The sequence below is a fragment of the Phalacrocorax carbo genome, chromosome 12 (assembly GCF_963921805.1).
Source record: "Phalacrocorax carbo chromosome 12, bPhaCar2.1, whole genome shotgun sequence".
NCBI lineage: Eukaryota > Metazoa > Chordata > Aves > Suliformes > Phalacrocoracidae > Phalacrocorax > Phalacrocorax carbo.
Window position 1 is genome coordinate 11,008,946 of NC_087524.1, and position 21,414 is coordinate 11,030,359.

Below are 21,414 nucleotides of genomic sequence, written 5' to 3' on the forward strand. Positions count from 1 at the left end.
CATCTGCTTTCCATTCTTTATAGCAGCACTTGTCAGTCTAGGAGAGTCACTCCTCCTCTCCAACCAGAAAAAGGGAAAAATTTCCTAGATGGAAAATCCTTTTCCTAAGAAAAACTTCCTGTTTTGAGGATAAACATATTAAAGGGTAGCAATGCTTTGTTAGCAAGTGGGATTTCATTAAATATTAGGCACTAGATTTAACTTCATCATCCATTCTCTTTCTGCAGTTAATGGAGAGAGGGGTAGCTTCAGAACAGGATGAACTGAATTCTGTCCTCTTCTCCATTATCTTAAGAGTAAGGCAAAATTATCAGTTTACATGGATACTGAACTTTGGACAATTCAACTTGGGTGAAATGAGTCCCACACGTAGTGAGGGAGAAGTAGGATGGTGCAACTGCTAATTCTCTGGGAATTATAGTCATGGATGAAGAGGAAAATTGGTAAAAGAACTTTACAACAGTAGAAGGAAATACATATGCTCCCCATATATATTAATATTTTAATCCATTCTACGCTTTGCTACAGGGTTAAACTGAAGTCAAAATCTCAGTAGAATCACAAAAATAATTTTTTGTTATATGAAGTCTAACAACAGTCTTTTTGGGGGGGCATCTCTAACTCTCAGAAGGGAATGAAAGTTTTGCCTTTTGTATAGATTTGCAAAAAGCTACTCTGAACCAAAAGAGACAAAAAGTGAGCAACGTTTGGAATCTACTTCTATGACAATTTCCTATGATTACTACTTAAACGGTTGATTCTGTATCATTTACCTGCCTCCAAGTGTTCCCAGCATCAGAAGAAACAAACATGCTGATGTCATTGTCTGATAGTTCAGTGCCTATATTACCTGTAAGATGAGCATTGATTAGCGATGCCCACTCTAAGAAACAGCAAAATTATCAAATCAGGGGAGTAAATGTATTTATTTACCTTTTGCAATTATAGAACTTTTTGTTTTGGAAAAGGAAGGAGAAGGGAGAGGAGGGGAGGGGAGGGCTTGGCTTTTGGTTTTAAGAAAATGTATAGAAAAGAACCAGTGCATACAGCTCAACACACCTCCATATGCAAAGGAAATGCCCTGGTTTGAATCTAAAATGCATGAGAGCAGAGGACTAGAAGCAATCTCCTTGGTCTTGAAGGTCAGTTTCCATAAAAAACGTATGACAAGTTGAAGGTCCATAAGGACTTCTGTTTGACAGCCTGCCTGCCTTCCTGCTAGTGGTGGTGTGACACCCCACACAACACCCTCCACACCCACCACAAACTCAGGATTTTGTCAGTGTTTGCACATCGTACACAGGCATTCTTTAAATGTTTCATACCTGAAGCTACAATAATACTGGGGGCAGTGTCTCGGCTGGCGATGTTTCCTGAGGTATAGGGATTCTCTGAGACCTTCAGGTGAAGATGAAGGGAGCAATAGGGCTAGGGAGAAAGGGGAAATAAAAGTAAAAAGCAGACACAACATGAAGTGCATGCACCTATTTCTACAGGCTTAGAAGACATTTATACGGTGTCTTTCTGTGTTATTTCTTAATCACTGCATCCAGCCACCCTCAGAAATGCATGGCCACTGTCCTGGTTCTGTTGTGAGAGCTTCACTATCATTTTCAAATGCAACCCATTCCCACTGGGAAACTGTTTCACTAGGCTGAAACCCTCTCACAAGGACAAGGTCTTTGAAGCTGTACTCACAAAGGAGGCAACCAGGCTTGCAAGAGGAGGTAATGGTAAGGACTACCTAGCTCCCCTAGCTCTCTTGAGAAGCAAGCAAGGCTGCGGATATGGTGAAGTGACTCTCAGAGCAGCAGTGCCCAAGCTCTCTCTGCAACAAGAAGCAATATAACCTTACTGGAGTGGTGCTGAGTCACCACTAATTAGCCATGAAAAACAGCTTAATTCAGACAGTGTCATACCATTTCTTGACTGAGTATTTTTGACACATGACTCTGTTCTGTACTGCACTAGGACTGGAAAGTGTTAGTTTAAAAGTTGTTTAATACGATGCTTCATTGCCCCATCTGGATGTGACCTTTGAGACTTCAATACAAATACATCCATGGAAACCTCAGCTATTTGTTATTGATTTTGTATGGCAGGTAGTCAGATAAGACAGGAATGGTACAGAATAAATCAGGTGAGCAAGAAGGTAAGACAGACAGGTAGATTTCCAAAGTTGCCAGGACAATGCCCTCCAGATCTTTAGTCTGGTAATTTCTGAAAATTGTGAAAATTTTTGCCTTCTGTTGGGTTTTATTTTCAGTATTTTTTCTTCCAAACCTCATGAAGAGTTCTTCATGAAACATGCTAAGGGGAGGGAGGTGAAAAAATAATGGCAAGAAAATTTGAAGTAAACAGACCAAATTGAGAGGGACATCACACAGGAACACACAGCAAAGCCCATGCCTCAGCTTGCACGGCTCTGTAAGATGAGCAGGAGACGCTGTGCAGAAGGCCCTTCGGGGTCTTAGGAGGCAGGTCTTTCTGTCTAATATCAGTTGCCTGAAGGCTAGGTCTCCAGCCCCAAATGTTTTGTAGGCTTCCTCTGCAGGACACCTAGCCCTATAGGTGGCTGGAGGAACACCACTGATCCACCCCATCTCAGGGTAGGTGTCTGAAGTGAAAATCTGCCTGTGGAGAATGACAACAACAAAAGGCAGGAAGTTTTCTGGGCAAAGCTGAATGAGGGCGGTGAGTAAGGAGGGGAGCTCTCACTTATGTGAGACAGAAAAAGGGGATGTGGGTTGTGCAGAAGGGAACACAACCTGCCAAGTCGAATGTCCTGAGCAGCCTAACTCTAACTGACAACCTTGTGAGGGCAGCCGCTGGAGCAGCCTGAGAGTGCAGGGAGGGAGTGGAAATCAAATCGAGCTGACAGGCATGCAGGAAGTGGAAAAGCATTGCAAGAGCATGGATTCTTCCCTTCTACATTTTTATACATTGTGAGAAGACTAAATACGTTGTGAAAAGACTAAATACAGACCATATTTTTCAAACTAACATACTCCAAGCCCGCTTCAGCGTTTTGAAGACAGTAGCTAATGGCAGCAACTCAGCCAATTCTGCTCTCTGACAGAGATTAGACCTTGTTAGACTCAAATCTTTGTGCTACCAGAGGTTTTCTTTCAAGTTTGTCTCATTTCACAGATATAATACACAGAAATGGAATACATAACTCAAATGTTAAAAGCCAGGTCGCCTGTCTAAGCAGAAAGGTGGTATTTTTAGTGGCATGACTTCTTACTGGTTGGAGTGCAATGATTACAGCAATGATTACAGTGTCTAGTGACAACTGGATATGCTGTAAAAAATAATCTCTTCACTCTAGCCAAACACCTAAAGTTATTGCCCATGGCCATCTCATGTCCTTACTGTGGCAGCATTCTCTTCTCCATCCCTGACGTACACCTTCTCCATCTGTATCCTCGTATAGTTCCTTGACAGATATTTTTCTAGACTGGTTTGTCTTCCATATCACTGTTGGTGCCTTTGTGTTCATCCTCTAGCTCGCACAGCTTAACTTGTATACAGACACTGCAGCTTTGTTTTTTAAAATTTCCATCAATTGTGTCTATCCTCTCCCTTTCTCATTCCTCACTAAAATTTCTCATAAATACCCACAAACCCACTTCTTGGCTGTTCTGCAAAGCCCACCTGAGCAGTCTCCAATGGCATGACACATACAAAACAGCTGTTCATGACTGTCCCTGATAAGGAGTGAGGCAAAGTATAAGACAAAGATGATGCTAGACACCATTCACAAAGCTAGGGGTAGTCACAGTGTTTGCTTACCTGCAACAGCAAGGAGCAATGAAGACAGTTAAACTCTTCCAGGAGAGAGATTCAAAACACCTCACTTAGATATTTAAATTTTTCTGTAGCGGACAGTGTGAATGCCCTCCCTTATGAGAAATGGGTCTTTGTCCTGAAATCCTTATAATCCATATAGACAAGACAAAGAAAACGTGGGAGGGAATAAACAGATGTCTGGGGAAGAGGTACAGTGAAAACAAATGACTTGCCCAAGGTCACATAGGAAACTGGAAATAGGCCTAAAAATTGAATCAAGGCTCTCCTGAGATTCAGCCCAGTGTTTTAACCACAAGACCATCCTTGAAAGCTAATTGATTAACTCTCCTAGACAGATGTCCATACCTTGCAAGATAGAATTGCTCCTCAGTTAACCACTTCACAGCACAAGATAAGTATCAAACAAAACCAGCATTTTAGGGATATAATACCTTGGCAGCTATTTTATGAAGATTAAGTGTATTCAGCATAAAGAACAAGTGATGTAAACAGGAAGAACAAAACCTTGGGATTAGATGGAATTTCATTGCTTTCCTCCATCCTCATTATTCAAAGCCATCTCACCAAAAAACGCAAAGAAATTCTTTGAGTTGCTTTGAAAAAAACACCTCAAGCATACTGCCAGTAGAGGGGTGGTTCCGTCTGGCTTGCTTTGTGTTTCTTCTAGATTTCCTCTTAACCTCCTTAGCTGCCAACTTAGCTGCTATGTACTTATTGCTGCATTAACTCTCCCTTAGTTTAGGCTTAAAGACCAGGTGCATAGAGGGGACAGCACTGCACTCGCGGGCTGGGGACCATCCTGTCACTCTGGGAAAGGACAGATCCCATTCTGCCAACAAGCTGGAACACACGTCATTGCTATGTCCCAGGCTATTGCTAGAGACAGTTATGCTGAAAACCAGCAGTGTGAAAGCATTAACATCTGCTGTGGAGTAAAGATGGGAGCTAAGCTAGGTGTGCAATGGATTATTAAGAATTCACTTATCTATGCCATAAGGAGAAGCAGGATCACACCAAGAACAGTAATATGTAGAGGGAAAAGGAGCAACTGACACAAGGAGGTAAAAGTTCTGGCAATGCAGGGGTAGACAGTGTGGCTAAAGAGGTGAGTGGAGTTTCTGAACTGTTTAAATACCACAGCTATGTCACATTGACAAGGCACAGAATTGCCTCAGAACAGGGGACAATTCCTTTTCTCCATGCTTTTCCTCAGCAGAATGCCATTATGGGGCCCTGACATATTTTCAGCAACATACAACACTTCCAGTGTTTTTGCTTCAAAAATTTCCACTACCACTCCCAACTTCTGTGGTCTTTTCTCTATAATTTCTTGAATTCTTTAATTCCAGATTCTGCCTTTGTCTTCCCCCATCGTTAACTATGAAATCAGATTCTTAAATAGTTTGGCTCTCTCTTGTAGGATTGTTATTTTATTTTGTGGTTTTGGTGCATTTTCTGTACCTGCCTTTCATTCGCAGGCAAATTGCTTATTCCTGTAAAAGACCTAACAAGTCAGTTTAGCTTAGATTTCATCTATTGCTTTCTTGCAAACTTGCAAGTCAGCCACCTGAGTCCCTGTATGTTCAGCTGATGACCCCTGCTCTGCTAGCTTTCCACTAGCTTGTGACAACCTAAGCAAGAAGGAAGCAGACAAGCTCAGACAGTGAGAGAGGCTTCTTGCCTGTTTTACATATCATTAAGGGAAGAGGAGAAATAAACATGGCTAAACAGTCCTCTGGCCTTATCATGGGGAAGGGCTGACTAAGTTTCCTCTCATTCTTCTGGAAGGGCAAAGATTGACCTACATGGCTTAAATCCATGGAGGATTTGTCCCTTACCACCCTGAAATCATGGACCGATTTCTACAGACACCCAAGGACTTGAGATTCCTACCCAAACCCAAGTCACAGAGCATTTAGGAAGTGGTTGCTTTGCAGTGAAAACAGGATAACAAGCCTACACTTGCACAGGTGGAAGCAATTCTCAGAGTAACTACATGGTTGCATAGAGAGCAAAATAAAAATGAACCAGTGTTTAAATAATGGCTTGTGCACACTGGAGCTACAAGGACATAAACATAATCCACAGAGAAACAATACCTTCACTGGCTCAGTTCTCACTGTGTCCCTACAAGTGCCCACACTTATGCCCCTGCTCATCACTCCTTGCCTGGCTTGTTCAAGTTTCCCACCCTCAAGGGAATTCCAGCTTGTCCTGGCATATCTGGTCTAATTTTAAAAGAAATTAATTGTGTTCTCATGTACCCATGAGTATAGTAGCAGATACGGTATGGACTGCAAGGCTTAAGGGAGTCATAATCCCCCCTCTCCATAAGAACTATCCAGTTCTGGTTTACACACAGTCATACAACCACCTCCACTCTATGGTGGATAACTACAGCGGCACCATACCCTTGTATATAAAATACATAGTTCCTGCAAACGACCGTTCGATAAGGACCCTGCAGAGAGGTACTTCTGGCTTATTTATAACCACAGTGGCAAGTCAGATCTCTCTTGATTAGTGTGAAACACTACCAAGAAAAACGTTTTCTCTGAACCCAAACTTCAAATTAATGGGAACTGAGCTTACTTTGATTATTTCACTTGTCTGTATGGTTTTTATTTCTTCTTCCTTGCCAGCCTCCCAAAATACTACATTATCCTATAATATAATAAAAATCTTGGGTTTATGATAAAATTGGTCATAATTTGAACAAGTCAAGGTGTGGGGTTTTTTTTTGTCAAATATGTTTACTGGAGTTAAAACCAGATTACGATCTATTTGAAACACACAGACTCCTACACATAGCCCTTTCCAAAAATTCAACTGCTTTAAGTCTGCAAAGTTTTATGAATGCTTTTTCGTTTTCATCTTCTAGAAAAAGTTAATTTAAAAATGCCCTTAGTTACAATTTTTAAAAACTTGGAAGAAGAAAATAAACCCAAGCAAATTTAGGCATGCTCTGAAATAACTTCTTCTGTTTGACCCCCAGTCCTCCCTATTCATTTTTTCCGAACTGGAGAGAAAAGGAAAGGCTTGCATTTTGGCTCAATCAAAAAATCAATTATTTGAACAACTTCAAATATCAACTTATTTACTCTTTGCTCTTGCAATAACATATGGGGTTCAGTTAACAGGTTACTGTAGCATTCAGCTACATACCACAATGCACAAAATGTAAGGCTGATTCGGATTGTAACTTACATTCTCAAAATGAGATTATTTTTCTTTTTTTCAAATGGAAAATAACATGCAGGTACAGGACAGCAGGAGGAAGAGCAGTGCAAGTAGTGCCCCTGATTCTGCCTGGAACCATGTTAGAATCTGTGTAATATAAAAGCTATTGAGAATCCCAAAGGCTGGGGTTCTGAGTATTATTCCACCACTGTGTATAGATTACATCAGCTGAAAAACATGCTGAGATCAGTCTGAGCGTTCTAATTTGACAGAGGTCTCCAATTCTATTCACACTGCTTATATTTCACTTTCACTCTTGGAAACCATTTGCATATAATGATGATTAAAGACTTATCTATATGTTGATCTATATCAATAAGTGCAGAGACAGATACAATATGCACCAACATATAGCTATACATATATTTGGATGAATGTGTCGATTCTCAAAGAGAAAATGATAAATATTAATACTGCCAACAGAGCGGCCTGAAAGAAATCGAGTTCTCCTTTTCTTTGAGCCTGTGTCTCACGTTATTAGGTCCCTGACAGTTTCTGAGCTACAGCAGCTCACTCCTCCCATCTAGTGTCCAGAGAATCAACTGCGCAGAAACGGCATCCAGCCTCACCTGCTGTTTAAGGGTAGACCACCAGCTGTGCAGAAGGAAGCTGATCTACGATGGGGTTTTTTGTTCCAGAAATTAAATTAAGCTCAATTACAATGCCAGCTCTTGCAATGCCACCTGGCAGCCCAAGACTGAGGTACTGCACTTTAAATATGCAGTATTCTCTACATAAGATACACTGCATGGAGAGAGGAGTTGCCCTCTTCTTCTTGTGTTACTTGGTAGAAAAAGATTGTTCTGGAATGTTACCACCCTCCCAAGTGCCCCCCCAGGTACTTACTAGGAGACAGTGAATGGGGTTTCCTCTCAGATCAGTGTCCGGAGCCTGCAACAAACTCCAGTCTCTCCCTTTATTGTAGGTGATGAAAGTTTTCACTTGGTTGTCAATCTTCTTATTAGCCAAGAACATTCCTTTTATCCCTGCTACCTAGGAAAAATTGACATGGCTGAAAAATAGATCAAGCCGATGCAGGTTCTGTGCGTGTGTCTCTCCTGCCCTGTCACACCCAACAGGGACCTGGTGGCTGTGTCAGTGTGGCAGATGTCAGGGCAAAAATTGCCAAGGAGAATCAAAGGAAGGCAAACTGAGGTGCTGGGGACAAGATAAGACCATCACGGGTGGAAAGGTGACAAAATGGAAAAAGAAAGCTTATATTTCAGTATCAACACGGGAACATGGTAAGATGCTAATCTCATTATCTGTAAGGTGACAATCCCTCAACTGTGTAGGCATCCTTCCCCCAGAAAGATTAAATACGTACAGGGCAATTATTTGTCTCTTGCACTGTAGTAGCAGGAAACAGCCGCAATTTTCGCCTTGCAAAGAAAATGGCAACACACACATAAACTTGCAGTTCAGTGCTTCTATTCTCATACGGCCTGCTTAAGACATCTCATCTAAGGATCCCAATGTGTTTCACAATTATCAGTGTTTCAACAGGATAACCTGGGGCACCGAGATATTTTTAATATTGTTTTGCATTTTGAGGAAATCAAAGCACTGGTGACTCAGGCAAAGCCATCAGAATGCGAGTTATAGAGCTAGCAGTGAGATTCTCATCCTTTTATTTTTCCTGATGCTTTGCCCAACAGCTTTACTCCATAGACCTGCAGGAGGATTTTGTAAAGATGTGATGCTAACTGACTTGCATTGGAACCAAGCCCGAAAGTGGCTTCGTGAGGAGAAAAAAAGTCGACCGCAAACCACAACTCACACTGCAGAATGTTCCCATCTTCTCAGCACACTGAAAATCAATAGCCCAATAGCTGCTGCAGCTTGCGAATGAATTTGTTAGGCTGTCATGCTGCAATGAGTGCTGCAATAAAAAGGGAAGTGAAATTGGGAGAAGGAGAGGGCAAGTGAGAAACTTTTTGGTTTCCACCAAGTCTGTTCAGTCATCCACCCCATCACTTCTTATGATGCAGAACTAGTACACAGAATCATTCATCAAGACTTTTTATTCATAGAGCTTATTACTTAAATGGCATCACATGGCAAATGGTTACACAGCAGATTCACAGTTTGTTCCAGCTCAACTGATGTAATTATGTAGCTGGATTTGGATGCTACAACTCCCAGTGAGTAGGACCTTACTGCATTTTTAGTCACATGCTGTGGGACTACTAGTGTTCAGTACATTGGTACAGTACAATGGTGTGCTTACTCATTCTCAATAACACCTTCCTCCTTGAGCAATGGCACTGAATTTCATTTGAAGTTACACAAAGGCTTAGACATGACTTGCTATAATGGGCAATAGTCTTTAAATTAAAGTAGTTAATGAATTCATTGTTGATATAAGCATAAAAAGCTAATATTTCCAATGTCCTAGCTGAATTGCTTGGTACCACCCAACAAAGTATTGAGGATGTCTTTGTTGTAGTAGAAAGGCACCCTGATAAGACAAGGGTACTCTGTCTCCCAGTGATACTGCATGAATAGGCAGAGCTGGAAAAATAACATAGTTCTGCCTTTACTACCAGAGGCCAAAGCCTATAGCTCTATTTGTAGCTTGCTTTGTTGTTGTCCTGAAATAGTTATATTATATAGTCCCTATGAAACGCTGGCTATAAATGATTAAAGAGCATTTTATGTATCAGGTGATAAATGTGTTCTGATATCCTGTGAATTTTTCTTCTTATGATTCTAGTCACAGGCTGGGACTCAGAATCCTTTCCAGAAAAAGCAAAGTGTAAGTTTTACTGTCAGTCTTGGACAGCTTTATATTAAAAAAAGACCACACACACTATAGATGTTTCTGTGCTCTCAGGGAGAGCTACACCTATTGCATATACGCAACCGTAACACACACAATGGTATGTTCATCCCTGCTGTTCACACAATCATAAGAGAGAAAGGCTCGTGCAAGTAAGTGCATGACCATGGTATTCAGAGAGCAAAACTCTCCATCAGCTCCCACACAGGCTTTGTAGACAATCCTCACCACCATGAATACATTGTGTGCAGATACAAATGCTGACTGCAGTTTTAGTGAAAGACTCATAGAAGACACTTGAACACATAAAACACATTCTTCCCTCCCCATCACCAACTTCATCCAACAAGCACGTATTTCCCATCCAAGATGTATACTGCTAAAAAAAAAAAAAGTCCCAGAGTGATAGGCATATATATCATAGCTATAGACACATGTCCTCACAGTTCGTTATCACTTCAGGCATGGATTCCAACATGCAGGATTGTCTTTCTGCAGGCCAATCCAACTACAGAGCCAAGCAGAGCAATACCACATCATTGGAGAGGTGCAGGAACTACAAAGGGTGCTCAGACCCAATGGCCAGTGATTCTTGCTCTTCTTTTGCTCTAGGAGATGGTCTCTAGGACAGCCCCTTTGTGACTGCAGACCCACTGAATGTGCGTCCAGTGTGCTGCTGATGAAGTGACACTGAAAAGTGGTGGAGAGAAGAGCTATTCTTACACCCTGCTCTGTCCAACGTAGAAGTGACCCTCTGTGAGTGAGGAGTCATCTCCTCATCCTCTACAAGGTCCAGCAATAGAAGAGCCCACACACTGAAATAACAACCTCCAAGTGAAAGTCTCCTGATAACTTATAGGAGAAGGAAGAACATGATGAGGCATCATGAAAGAACTTCTATTTTCTCTTCATACCCAATGCAATTCCCCATTGACCAGCACTGAGCAGATTTATCCCTGATGTTGAATCGATTTAGGAATCTACACACACAAACACATTTACTACAACGCAACCATATGAACTTACTTCTAACGCCTGACAAACATGCATACAGACACATGCACATTTAACAGGTCTTTCTCTGGCATCTTCTCAGATAATCTTGCTTATGTATATAATAATATAATACACCACTGTCACCACAGAAGGGCTCCACTTCCTTTTAATTCATCTATGAATTTTTTCTTCTCTCATCTTCATCTCCATTTACCCCTATAGCATTCATCATTTGCCACAACCCTACTGGGAGAATCATGCTGAACACCTTTCTGTTCCCTCCCAGCTAGAACATCAAATTGAAAGGAAGGTTTGTGCCAGGTTCAGTGTCAGCCAATATTCTTGCTATCCAGTTAATCAGCAGATATGATGCTATAAGTCTGATTCCATCAATTTCAATCTAGGTTACTGTGTGGTGTCAGCTTAATAAAACAAAACAAAGGCTTTCCTTTCCCCCTGGGATGTAGGACACCTTTACATAATGCAGTGAAACTGCTTCTCGAGCTGATAGTAATAAGAGGCAACAGTCTTTCCATGGACTGCCTGTGTTTCAGAGAGATTAACAGTCAAAATCACCAAATGACTCAAATGTCAGTGCCCATCCTCCTACAGTTCATCTGCATTTCTGTTCAACAGTTGGGCTGTCTGGACAATTCATGATGATTTCCAAGTAAAGGGCAGCTGAAGGCAAACTATACAGCAAAGCTAACATTCAGGTGGTGTTGGGGAAATATGGGAAGCATCTTTAGTTTCAAAGGAACTCAGATCTAGTTCATGGCATTTATTCTAAATGGTCAGAAAATCCCCTGGAGGAGACCTGACAAGAGAAGCTGACCATCAAAACAACAGTTGAGGACTGAATTTCTACTTAGCTGAGTTTTGTCTTTAGAAGTAAAACAGGCAGCAGAGCAAGAGAAGTACAAGGACACATTAAAAGTCCTATTCTTAGGATCAGTTGTCACAGAAGACAGTGTAAATTGGCCTTCTTACAGGTGATCTTAGGCATAATGTACTTGTCAGGAAAAGGCTCAAAGGTAAAAGGGACATCAAGGTGAGGCAGAATAGTGCTCATGGGAGAGCCCAAGAGGGTGTATCTAAAAATCACTTCAGTTCCCAGAATAGCCCAAACTGAGGAAGGTGACAAAGATAGCTGAAAACTGCTGTTTCTCCTTACTTCTAAAACAACAGATTAGGCTGTCAGAAATGCAATAAAAATTGCAGAAGGATGCTATTCAGAGTGTTGGGAGCTTTCAGAGCCATAGGCAGGACCAATGTGGGTCAGCAGGATTTTGGTAGAGAAACTTAAAGAGTTCCTCTTAGGGACTGAATGAACTATTTCACTACATATTCCAGTGCATATCTTCCTATGCATGAAAGAGCCGTGATCTCCTCCTCACCTGAGAATCTACTGGAGAGTACACCAGTGAATCTGTTAAAAGTATGAGGCTGGGCCTATATTCAACACCTGTGTAAAACCTGACCTTGAAACTCAGCACTGAGGCCCTTAAGTAAAAGGAAGGTAAAACTATGTGATTAGTCACATGCTGTTCACATGCGTATAACAAGACTGATGTGCGAGAAGGAAAAGGTACTGGCATCATGTGACCTCCTGAGATAGGAATGAGGTGTTTGGAGTCATGACATACCTCATAGAGGTCAATCATTACATTCCCCTCCAGCCCTTGACTACTCTTGACATTTTCCAAGGCCAGGGTGAAGTACACCCCTCGGGTGTCGGAGATATACAGGTTGTACGTGTCGTTCTGGTTCCACTCTTGAACAGCTGCAAACACCTGATTCTCATCTGTGCTGATAACATGCATATCCTGGGGAAAGAAAAGAGAGGAAGGTTACTAGAGAGAGCTCCACTCTGTCATTTCCAAGGGCACCAAAGTAATTGTGGAGAAGTGAGGGACATATTCAGGCTGGAGTTTAATCAGAAACTGTAGACAATACTCCTGTAAGTGGATAATTCCATGCAGGAATATTTTACACCAGCTCTCTTCTGCCAATTTCCAAAGTGGTAATTAACTGATGAGGTGTTAATTGAACATTTACATTGCCAGTACAGTGTTATACAGCAGCACTTCCCCCCCCCCCCCCCCCCCAACACTTTCATTTTAATGAGTACATTTGTGGAGGGGAAGAGAGTTTGTTTATTTTGGTTTTTTGTTGTTGTAGCTGTTGTTTGTTTGTTTTGTTTTGGGTTGGGTTGGTTGACTTTTTTTTGGCACCTGAGTGATTCCACTTGTGATCATGGAATCACAGATATAAAAAATATGGACTCTTTTTTTTAAGAAAAAAATGCAGCGTCTGTCTGCTTCTTGCCTAGCATTCAGAAGCCAAGTATGCTTGGGAATTGATACAAGGCGGATCTAATGGGTTAACATCTGCAGCCAGTGCTGCTGTTATTTATTATTTCTAATGACAGTGTCAACTAGAAGCCAAGGCCCTGGACCACTGTGGTAAACACCCCCCTGAGAAATATAACAGAAAGACAACCCTAATCCTCACTAGATGTAAAGAGGAAAATTATAGTTAGATCACTAGTGTTATGAGTGAGGTTTTGCTTTATTATGTTCTGTATGTTAAAGCAGGCAGGAAACAATGAAAAGATCGCATAATTAAAGAAAAAACAGAAACTATTAAACCTGATTCCCTCTTTCAATGCCTGGAGAAGTTATTACCCAGTGGAAAAAGCCACCAAGAGAGAGATTGCTATAAAAATATTCCCAGGCTCTATCTGCCCAGCACAGGCACCCTTAGTTCTTTGGTGTCATCAAAATTTGTGGAGGTAGGAAAAGAAATGCACCGGGTGATTCCCAGAAGATTCAGCTGTTCCATCTGTTTGGGGCAGATATCCTAAAGTTATTCTGCTTCCATGAATATCAGCCAGGGCTTTCTATATGCAAAACTGGGAAATTTATCAGAAAACATACTTTTTGGAAGCTGATGCTACTTATTCATTCTGTTAGTAATAGTCTTTGACAATTCACTTTCTCATGGTTTTGTAGGGGTAATTGATACTTCCAGATGAAACCTTGTAATGTAAAGATGAAAAATAATATAATGAAGAAATCTGCTCTATAAATTTGGGAGTGGATTCACCATGAAGTTAAGATTCAGAACAGTTTTTTGCTCATCCAGACCCAGATCTGAGTACTGAGTGGATGAATATTCACTTGATTTACTTGCTTCTTTGTGCTGGAGAGAATGTATCCCAGAAGATGGGCTGGTTTTGTGAGGCAATAGGAAAGGCAATATAAGTCCCACTGCCTTCTAATAATTGTGTCTGTGAATAGATATCCTCCTTTAGCTCCAGCTGTGCTAGTAGAAGTTACTGTCACAGCTGTTAGAGGCTCCTTCTTTCAGACTGTCACCCTAGTCAGTCTGCTGGTAGACCTACATAAGTAGGTGTTCCCAATGTGCTTCAGGCCACATTGGCTAGCACAGCTCTAATCTCAAGTTTAAACTTTTGGGTATGTGCATATACACAATGCAGGCCTTTCTACTTAAACATAGAAAGAGGTTATAAGTAAAATTGTTTTGTCTGGTGAATGTACAGTTTCATTACCTTACCATTTAAAATCAATAGTTTTATAATAACTGAGGGAGAAAGGTAAAAAGATATTTTGAGCAACACCAGTGAACACCAAAGGCAATTTCATGAATGCTTAAGAAGCAAATAATTTATTCACTATATGCTTCCTGAATTTTTATCAGGTCATCCTGTAAGATCCAAGTTTAAAGAAGATCCCACTAAGGCTGAAGGAATTTAAGCCTGGAGAAGCAGAGACTGAGATAGAACTGGCATAATATACACAGTGCAGAAAGTAAAAAAAAAATAAATATCATTCCAGCTGTTTGCCTTTGGGGATCAATTAACTTTTCCTTTTAATATGACCTTGTCCAATAGATGCAGTAACAATGCAATGTTTTGATAGAAAGGGATTAGTATATGAGCATCAAACAGGTCTTTGACCAACATCAGGAATTTTTTGGTTTCCACATTGGGAAAATTAAAATTAATCAGCATATGATATTCACTTCTATTTTATTTTTTTCAGGGTGGGGTTTGCTTTTCTGGGGAGAGGAATAATACAAAAAGACAGCTTTCATCTTGATATGGAGCAAGAGTTTAGCTGCATCCTCCATTACTACAATAGATGTTCATTTCACCTCCCTACAGAAAGGGAAGAGGACAGGAAAGAGAAGCAAGACATCTTTCTCGAACAGCACCTGTCATCTCCAGGGGCTACCCAAGCATCTGCCTACCGAGAGCCTGAGCTTTCTGTTCCAGCACATAGTGGAAGTACATTAATATGCAGTTCTACTATCTGTCCCTCTTGCCTTTCCAAAGACAAAAGAGCACGATGCTGTGAACGGGCTTGATCAGGTGTCTATTCAAATGACTAAAGGCCAAGGCTTTGTGAATTACTAAACATGCTTCAATTGACCTTTTTGCACTTGGTCAGGGAACTTTTCTTCCTAGCAAGTTAAATAGCAGGGATGTGTAATGCCTGTTTTATCCTGCCAATTACTGGGACTGTCAGCTCTTTTTAAGGTCTGTATTTAAAGATTTTTTTTTTCTGGTTATTGCTTCTTCCATCAAGATGTGCATCCTGAAGTTGAAAGAAGGTGATGAATTTAAAATAGAAGTACCACACACACCCATCCCACCAGTATTCAGCCCAGCACCAGTTAAGGACAGGTCTTTTTTAAAGAGAAATTGCTTGGCTTGCTTCAGTATTCACAGATGTCTGCCCAGTGCATTGGTCTAAAATGGAGTGAATGAACTCTGTGTGTACATTTGAAGTGATTATCATGAGTGACATCACAGAACCTATGACAGAGCCCATGCTGTGGTACAGAATAAGCAATACCAACCCACAAATCACTGCAGAAATTAACAGGTCTCAATAAAGACCATTTACAGAGTTAACACAACCTGTATTCAGACATCTTCTTGTATGGGAGAGGCTTTCAAGTTCCCTGCAGCTTTTAATCAAACTGGCTACCAGGCTATCAATGACAACAAGAATATTTTAGTTTTTGTTTCCTATAGGCCATTTCTGCCTGAGCAGCAGTATCACCTGCCAAAGCTGCCTGCCGTCACACCCCTCCAGTTTAGGAAGAGTGACATGCAGAGGCAAAAAGCTTGATACTTCCACCTCCAGTTCCAGAATTTTACCATATTTGGCCCCACTTTCTTAGCTGAAGGAGATAAAAGAGAATTTAGGCATAAAAGAAGCTGTTTGTTTCACTTCCTTGAATAGTGTAACACTTTGTGCATTTTTAATAAAAGCTGCTTTGATAGCAGCCTCCTCGACAGCCACAACTCCACTGTAGCTCCTTCCAAGCCAAATGTAGTTCTTCAGTCTTTGAAGATATTCCGAGATTGTGATGAAGCATCTTATCTCCTTAAATATCTGCCTTTCTTTTTGGGTCAAATAACACGAATTTATTGCTTCAATTCCCATTCCCTGAGAACACATTGCAATTTAATTGCAGTGCATTTTCCTTGGCTTCCCAGAGATCTCTAAGAAGGTGGACATTTGGAAAAATAAGTGCAGGCTAAAGGACACTACTGGTCCAAAGCAAGCAGTGTCTCTACAGATGGTCTGAATCAGCTCTAAACTACGATTTTGATTTGGGTGTTACAATAATCATGCTAAAAATGCAACTTCTTTGCTAAGGGCTGCTTCAAATAACACGTGTTTAAATTTGACTTCAATTGACAGAATAATTCCTTCCTGCTTGGACAGGAAGTTTCAAACCAACCTATCTTTAAATGCAACTGAAGATTTTGGGGCAGACCACTGGTCTCCTGTGTCAGAGCCAAGAAGATATCATGGCTTCTGGTAGGGGTTTTGGGTGATGTAAACAAAAGCAAAGGGTACAAGGGCAGAGTAGGTTAAGCATGGCCCTGAAGGCCTGGGTTTGAGCTGCAGTCTGATTATATGATGAAGGTCACTCAGTCAATCCACTATAAACAGGTCAGTTGGGTTGAGGAATCAAAGACAGCCAGCTGTGATATTAGCCAAGTTATCCCTTTAAATACTTTTATCTACAAAATCTGGTGTATTTTCAACTTCTAGGAACAAGCTGACCTTGCACTTTCCTTTTTTCCTTTTGACAATCCTTGCTTAATTTCTGAGAATGCATTTTTCTCCAGATGTTAGACCTCACATAGAATCCACAAGATCATTTGCTACCTTTGAGCTTAAATTTCATTTAAGCCAGACTATATCAAGAATGAAAAGGTCTCAAAAAAAAAAAAGTCTTTGTTAAGAAGCCCAGATGCCAAATGGCCATTTCTTCAAAACTGAGCTAACATTTTATATAGATCTTTTAAAAAATTCAGCTCCAGAAGACAGCAACAGCCTTTCAAACTCCAACGTTAATTCACCATTTTTCTTAATTAGGGAAGATATGGAGCAGACACACAAAGACATCTCTGCTTCATTCCCATTAAAATCTGCTAATGAGGCAAAGCACAAAAAGCAACCCGCACAGAATAGGGACAGGAGAAGCAAATTTTAAGACCAAAAGAAACGGGGGGGGGTGGGGGGGGGTGGGGGGTGGAGGGGAAGAAAGAAAAAAGAAGAGACTCCTCTCCAAAACTTAATTAACTAACCATAAAGAAATGGTAATTGACACGGGCTGTGGTATCTGTCTACATTTGACGCTGATGTCCTTGACTAGCTAAAGTGCTGACTTCGTTTTCAGTCCTTTCTTGCTTGCAAATGTCCTATTAAAGAATGAATTATGTTTTCACTCATAGCATGTCATCTTGCAGTTATTTGTGTTAGATTCAAGGATTTCTGTACAATCAAAATATCTGTAGGTTCATATGTGCATTCCAGCAACAGCAACATACCTTGGGCAAGGAGTACTTTGGCAGCTTCATCTGTGCAAATGCATTCCTCCTATAAGAAACGTAATAATGTGGTCTTCCTGCTGATGTCAACTATGAGAGAAGCAGTAAAGTTATCATCAGAATTTTTTTAAATGTCTTTTTATTATCAGGGAAAATATCAAGCAAAAGCTGTCAAGGGAAATACCACACTGTTGGTGGCAGTGGCTTAAAACTACAGCACTATTACAGTTGATGAATAAACATTGATCCAACTGACAGTGGCTGAAAAAGAGAGCAAGAGGAATCCCATTTTCTGAAAAGAGAGACAAAGGCCAGAATTTCATGTGAAAGTCAAAGGGAAGTGAAGTCCTGGCTTCACTTGGTCCATTATGTCACCTGCTGATACCACAGCTCTCATCTGACTTACTACAAAACAGTCTGTCTGGTATCTGCAGAGCTGCTGTGTAGGCTGTTGGTTAGATCAGCAGATTGGCAGACCTGATGCTTGATTTCTGTTTCTGCCTCCAGCTTTGGCTCCTGTGTGGCCCTGTACAACCCATCACATGTATCTGCTACCAGATCAGCTAAGTATTCACAGCTCCTGAAGGCAAGAGAGGCTCAGTTGATTTGGTGTTTCTGTGAATCTGGCCATTTATTTAAGTGCTTAAATACTGAAGGCAATACCTTGAAAAGTCTGGGTTAGAGCAACGTGGGGTTTCATTTCCTACCACATATTAAAGGGGTAAAAAATAGAAATAAAAAAAGCTGCCAATGTTATTCGGCTTCCAGTGCTGCTGAAGCATAATCAATGTTTGTAAAGTACTTTGAAATCCTTGGATGAAAGATGCTGAAGAACAAATATTCCAAGGGATCGTCCATGCAGAACTTTGCTTTAATTGCCTCATATCTGGGCTTATCAAGATTTTTCTTTAGTAGTAAGTGTTTTAAAATGCACTGCAGAAGTTTAAAATGCAAGATACACAGAGGCTAAATTCATACTAGATTAAGTAAAATAAGAATTATTTCCTATTCTAAAGCTCTTGAACTATTTTTTAAGGGAATTGTGCAAGTTAGGGGAAACAAGGCCAGAAACATTTTTTATGAGAGAGTGTGAGTTTGTAAAGAAAACACAGTGTAGTGGGAGAAATAAACCCACATTCCTTTATCCTCATGCTTGTGAGACTACTAAATCTCATTCCAAATGCCTTAGTTGCAGAAAAGGTAGGTGGAGATCAAGGAAGGTAGGGAAGGCTGGGGCAGGGTGCTCAGGGCGTTCATCTATTCTTCCAAGCCTTTACTGTCTGGTGTAGGGCTATTCATCCTCTGAAGAATGTGCCTGGGATAAGGCAGGGTCTAGCACCAGCCGCAGCATGTTATTTAGCTGTTCCTTGCAAGCCAGATATATTCATATATATATATGTGACCACTTCAAGAATCTCATTTTAAATTGCCAACCAATAGTGAATTCACTGACTACTAGGAACAAAAAGGTTGTTTCCAGGGATTACAATATTATTATTTCATATCTGTAAGTGTCAATTATTAACGATTGGCAAGTACTATCTCTTTGACCCATTAGATTTCTTTCTGTTTAAGAATGTTAAGAAGTTTAAGGATTAAAATAGGAGCTTTACAAATACAAATATTCCATGATACCTTCTCAAACTGCATTACAAACGGGAATATATAAAGTTGTGCAAAGTCCCATCGGGCATTAAGGGGAACATTGTAAGAGACTGCCTTTCCTCACATGCTCCTTCTTATACCATGCAGCTAGCACAGAGGTGTAACAAAGCCGAAATTTGACAGCACTGGGAACACTATACAACAGTTTATAGCCAGAAAGAGAAATGCATCAAAATACAAGGGCTATTCAGAAAGGTAGACAATCTCCCCACCACTGATTTCAGATCGGGCAGAAGGGTTGGCTTCTCTACAGTGTGTAATAACATCAGGTCAGAACAGAGAAGATTAACAGTCTTGAAGAGCACAAAACCAAGGCATCAGTGATGAAGTAATGAATCAATTCACATATTAAGAGAAATTCCCCAGCTCCTTTGTCACTTGAGCCACAAACACACAGTCATTCTGAAACTAGAGAGCATGCCTGAACAGCGATACATGGCTGTGTTTTCTTTACCATATAAACATTTCATTTATGCTTCAGTCACCCTAGGCACAAAAGCTATTCTGGAATGTATGTCCCAGATTTACTTGTGGATGATTTAGACTGGTGTTTATGACTGAGTTCATTAACTGAAGGTAATTAACAATCAACTCACCCAATTTAAAATATCAGTCCTCTCTGTTCCGTCCACCCCCAAGCACGGCAGAAACTAAACTCTCTGGAAGACCAGTTTAGTCCTAATGAATTCCAGTTCACCTCCATGTTCCCTGCAATTCTGTTGTTATTTTTTGTCCTGTCAGCTGTTATTAAATGGACACTGGTGGCAGGCTAATGAAACCCACAGGAGTTCAGATCTATTCACCAGGTCTCACCTGGAACACAGCTCGGCTGAGTACATCTCCTCTTCCACCTTTTCACTAGAATCACAACTAAGGCTTAACAATAAAGCCTGATTACTTCTTCTTTGGTTCTTCCCCTGACTCCCTCCCTCCTTTTCTATTTCCCTCTCATGCTTAGAAAAGCTTTGGTCTGCTCCCTTGTGATAGCAGATGACTGACACATCACTTCAAGCTGGGGGGTTACAACACTAATCTGATGAGTCTGCAGGGAGTGGCACAGAGCACTCCAGCACATATGGTGGATGCTCCAGGCAGGAACTCTATGATCCTACAGTGACAAGATACTAGAGGTAAAAGGAACACTATTAGCATTGTAATGAACTGCTACAATCCACTCAGTGCCTTTATTGTATGGATCTAGTGTTGTCTGATTAGTTAGGGGCTAGCACACATGCACACACATGCAAAGGAAGGGAAGAGAAAATAATAGAATATAAAATAATATACTATAAAATATACTATAAAATGCATAAAATAGACTAAATAAGAGAAGAGGGTGTTCTGCACCTGAACAAAGACATAATCATCCTGGACGATCAGGGAGTTATGGTCAATATAGCCTGGAAAGGGTTTGCTGCGAGTGGCTTCACTGCAGTTCTGCATCTTGCAGGTGATGTATTGGGCATCTGAAAGGAAAGGAACAAAACCAAGACGCTTGAGATCCTGAGCACAGACGACTCCTGTCACAAATCTACCAAGGCAGCATTTCTGCTTCCCAGCCTCAAGTTACATGAAGTGACACCATCCATTCAAGGCAACGCAACACTTCTTTCTCTTACACCCCTCATAAATCTACCTTTGATTACTTTCTTCCTTGAAGTTCCTTCATTCTTCACCTGCCTCAGCCTCCTATTATTTCTTTCATCCTGCTTTACATCTGACATCAGATGTATACATTGCTCCTTAACACCAAGGGAGAGCCCAGCATAACTGATCTGATTATTCCATGCACTCTTGTGGTTCCATGCTGGAAGTAGACCAGAGGCAGCGTTTGAAGGCGGCACAGTGTAATGCTTGTGGCTCAGGTCTGACAGAAACCTAGTCAAGGGTGTATCATTCAGCACTGCTACCTGCTGTGCTGGGCTTACTTGGATGCTACCCAGGCTTAAGTTTAAAACAAGGAACTGAGTGAGGGAACAACAGAGATGTGAAGGACGCTTTAGAGAGGTGTAGCTGTACGCTTCTACGGGAGAACCTA

The 21,414-nt window shown here is 40.9% G+C and overlaps 1 protein-coding gene across 4 annotated transcripts in view; it reads right to left on the reverse strand.

The window, feature by feature from the left end:
• SORCS1 (sortilin related VPS10 domain containing receptor 1) overlaps window positions 1–21,414 on the reverse strand; it is a 306,065-nt gene that overhangs the window by 55,731 nt on the left and 228,920 nt on the right. For all 4 annotated transcript variants that reach the window (XM_064464114.1, XM_064464113.1, XM_064464112.1 and 1 more), the window contains exons 7-12: window positions 20,724–20,842; window positions 17,712–17,801; window positions 12,478–12,657; window positions 7,900–8,046; window positions 1,326–1,428; window positions 774–850 (exon numbers count right to left, since the gene is read on the reverse strand). In XM_064464114.1, the coding sequence (XP_064320184.1) occupies window positions 774–850; window positions 1,326–1,428; window positions 7,900–8,046; window positions 12,478–12,657; window positions 17,712–17,801; window positions 20,724–20,842 (716 nt within the window). The remainder of the gene's footprint in view (window positions 1–773; window positions 851–1,325; window positions 1,429–7,899; window positions 8,047–12,477; window positions 12,658–17,711; window positions 17,802–20,723; window positions 20,843–21,414) is intronic.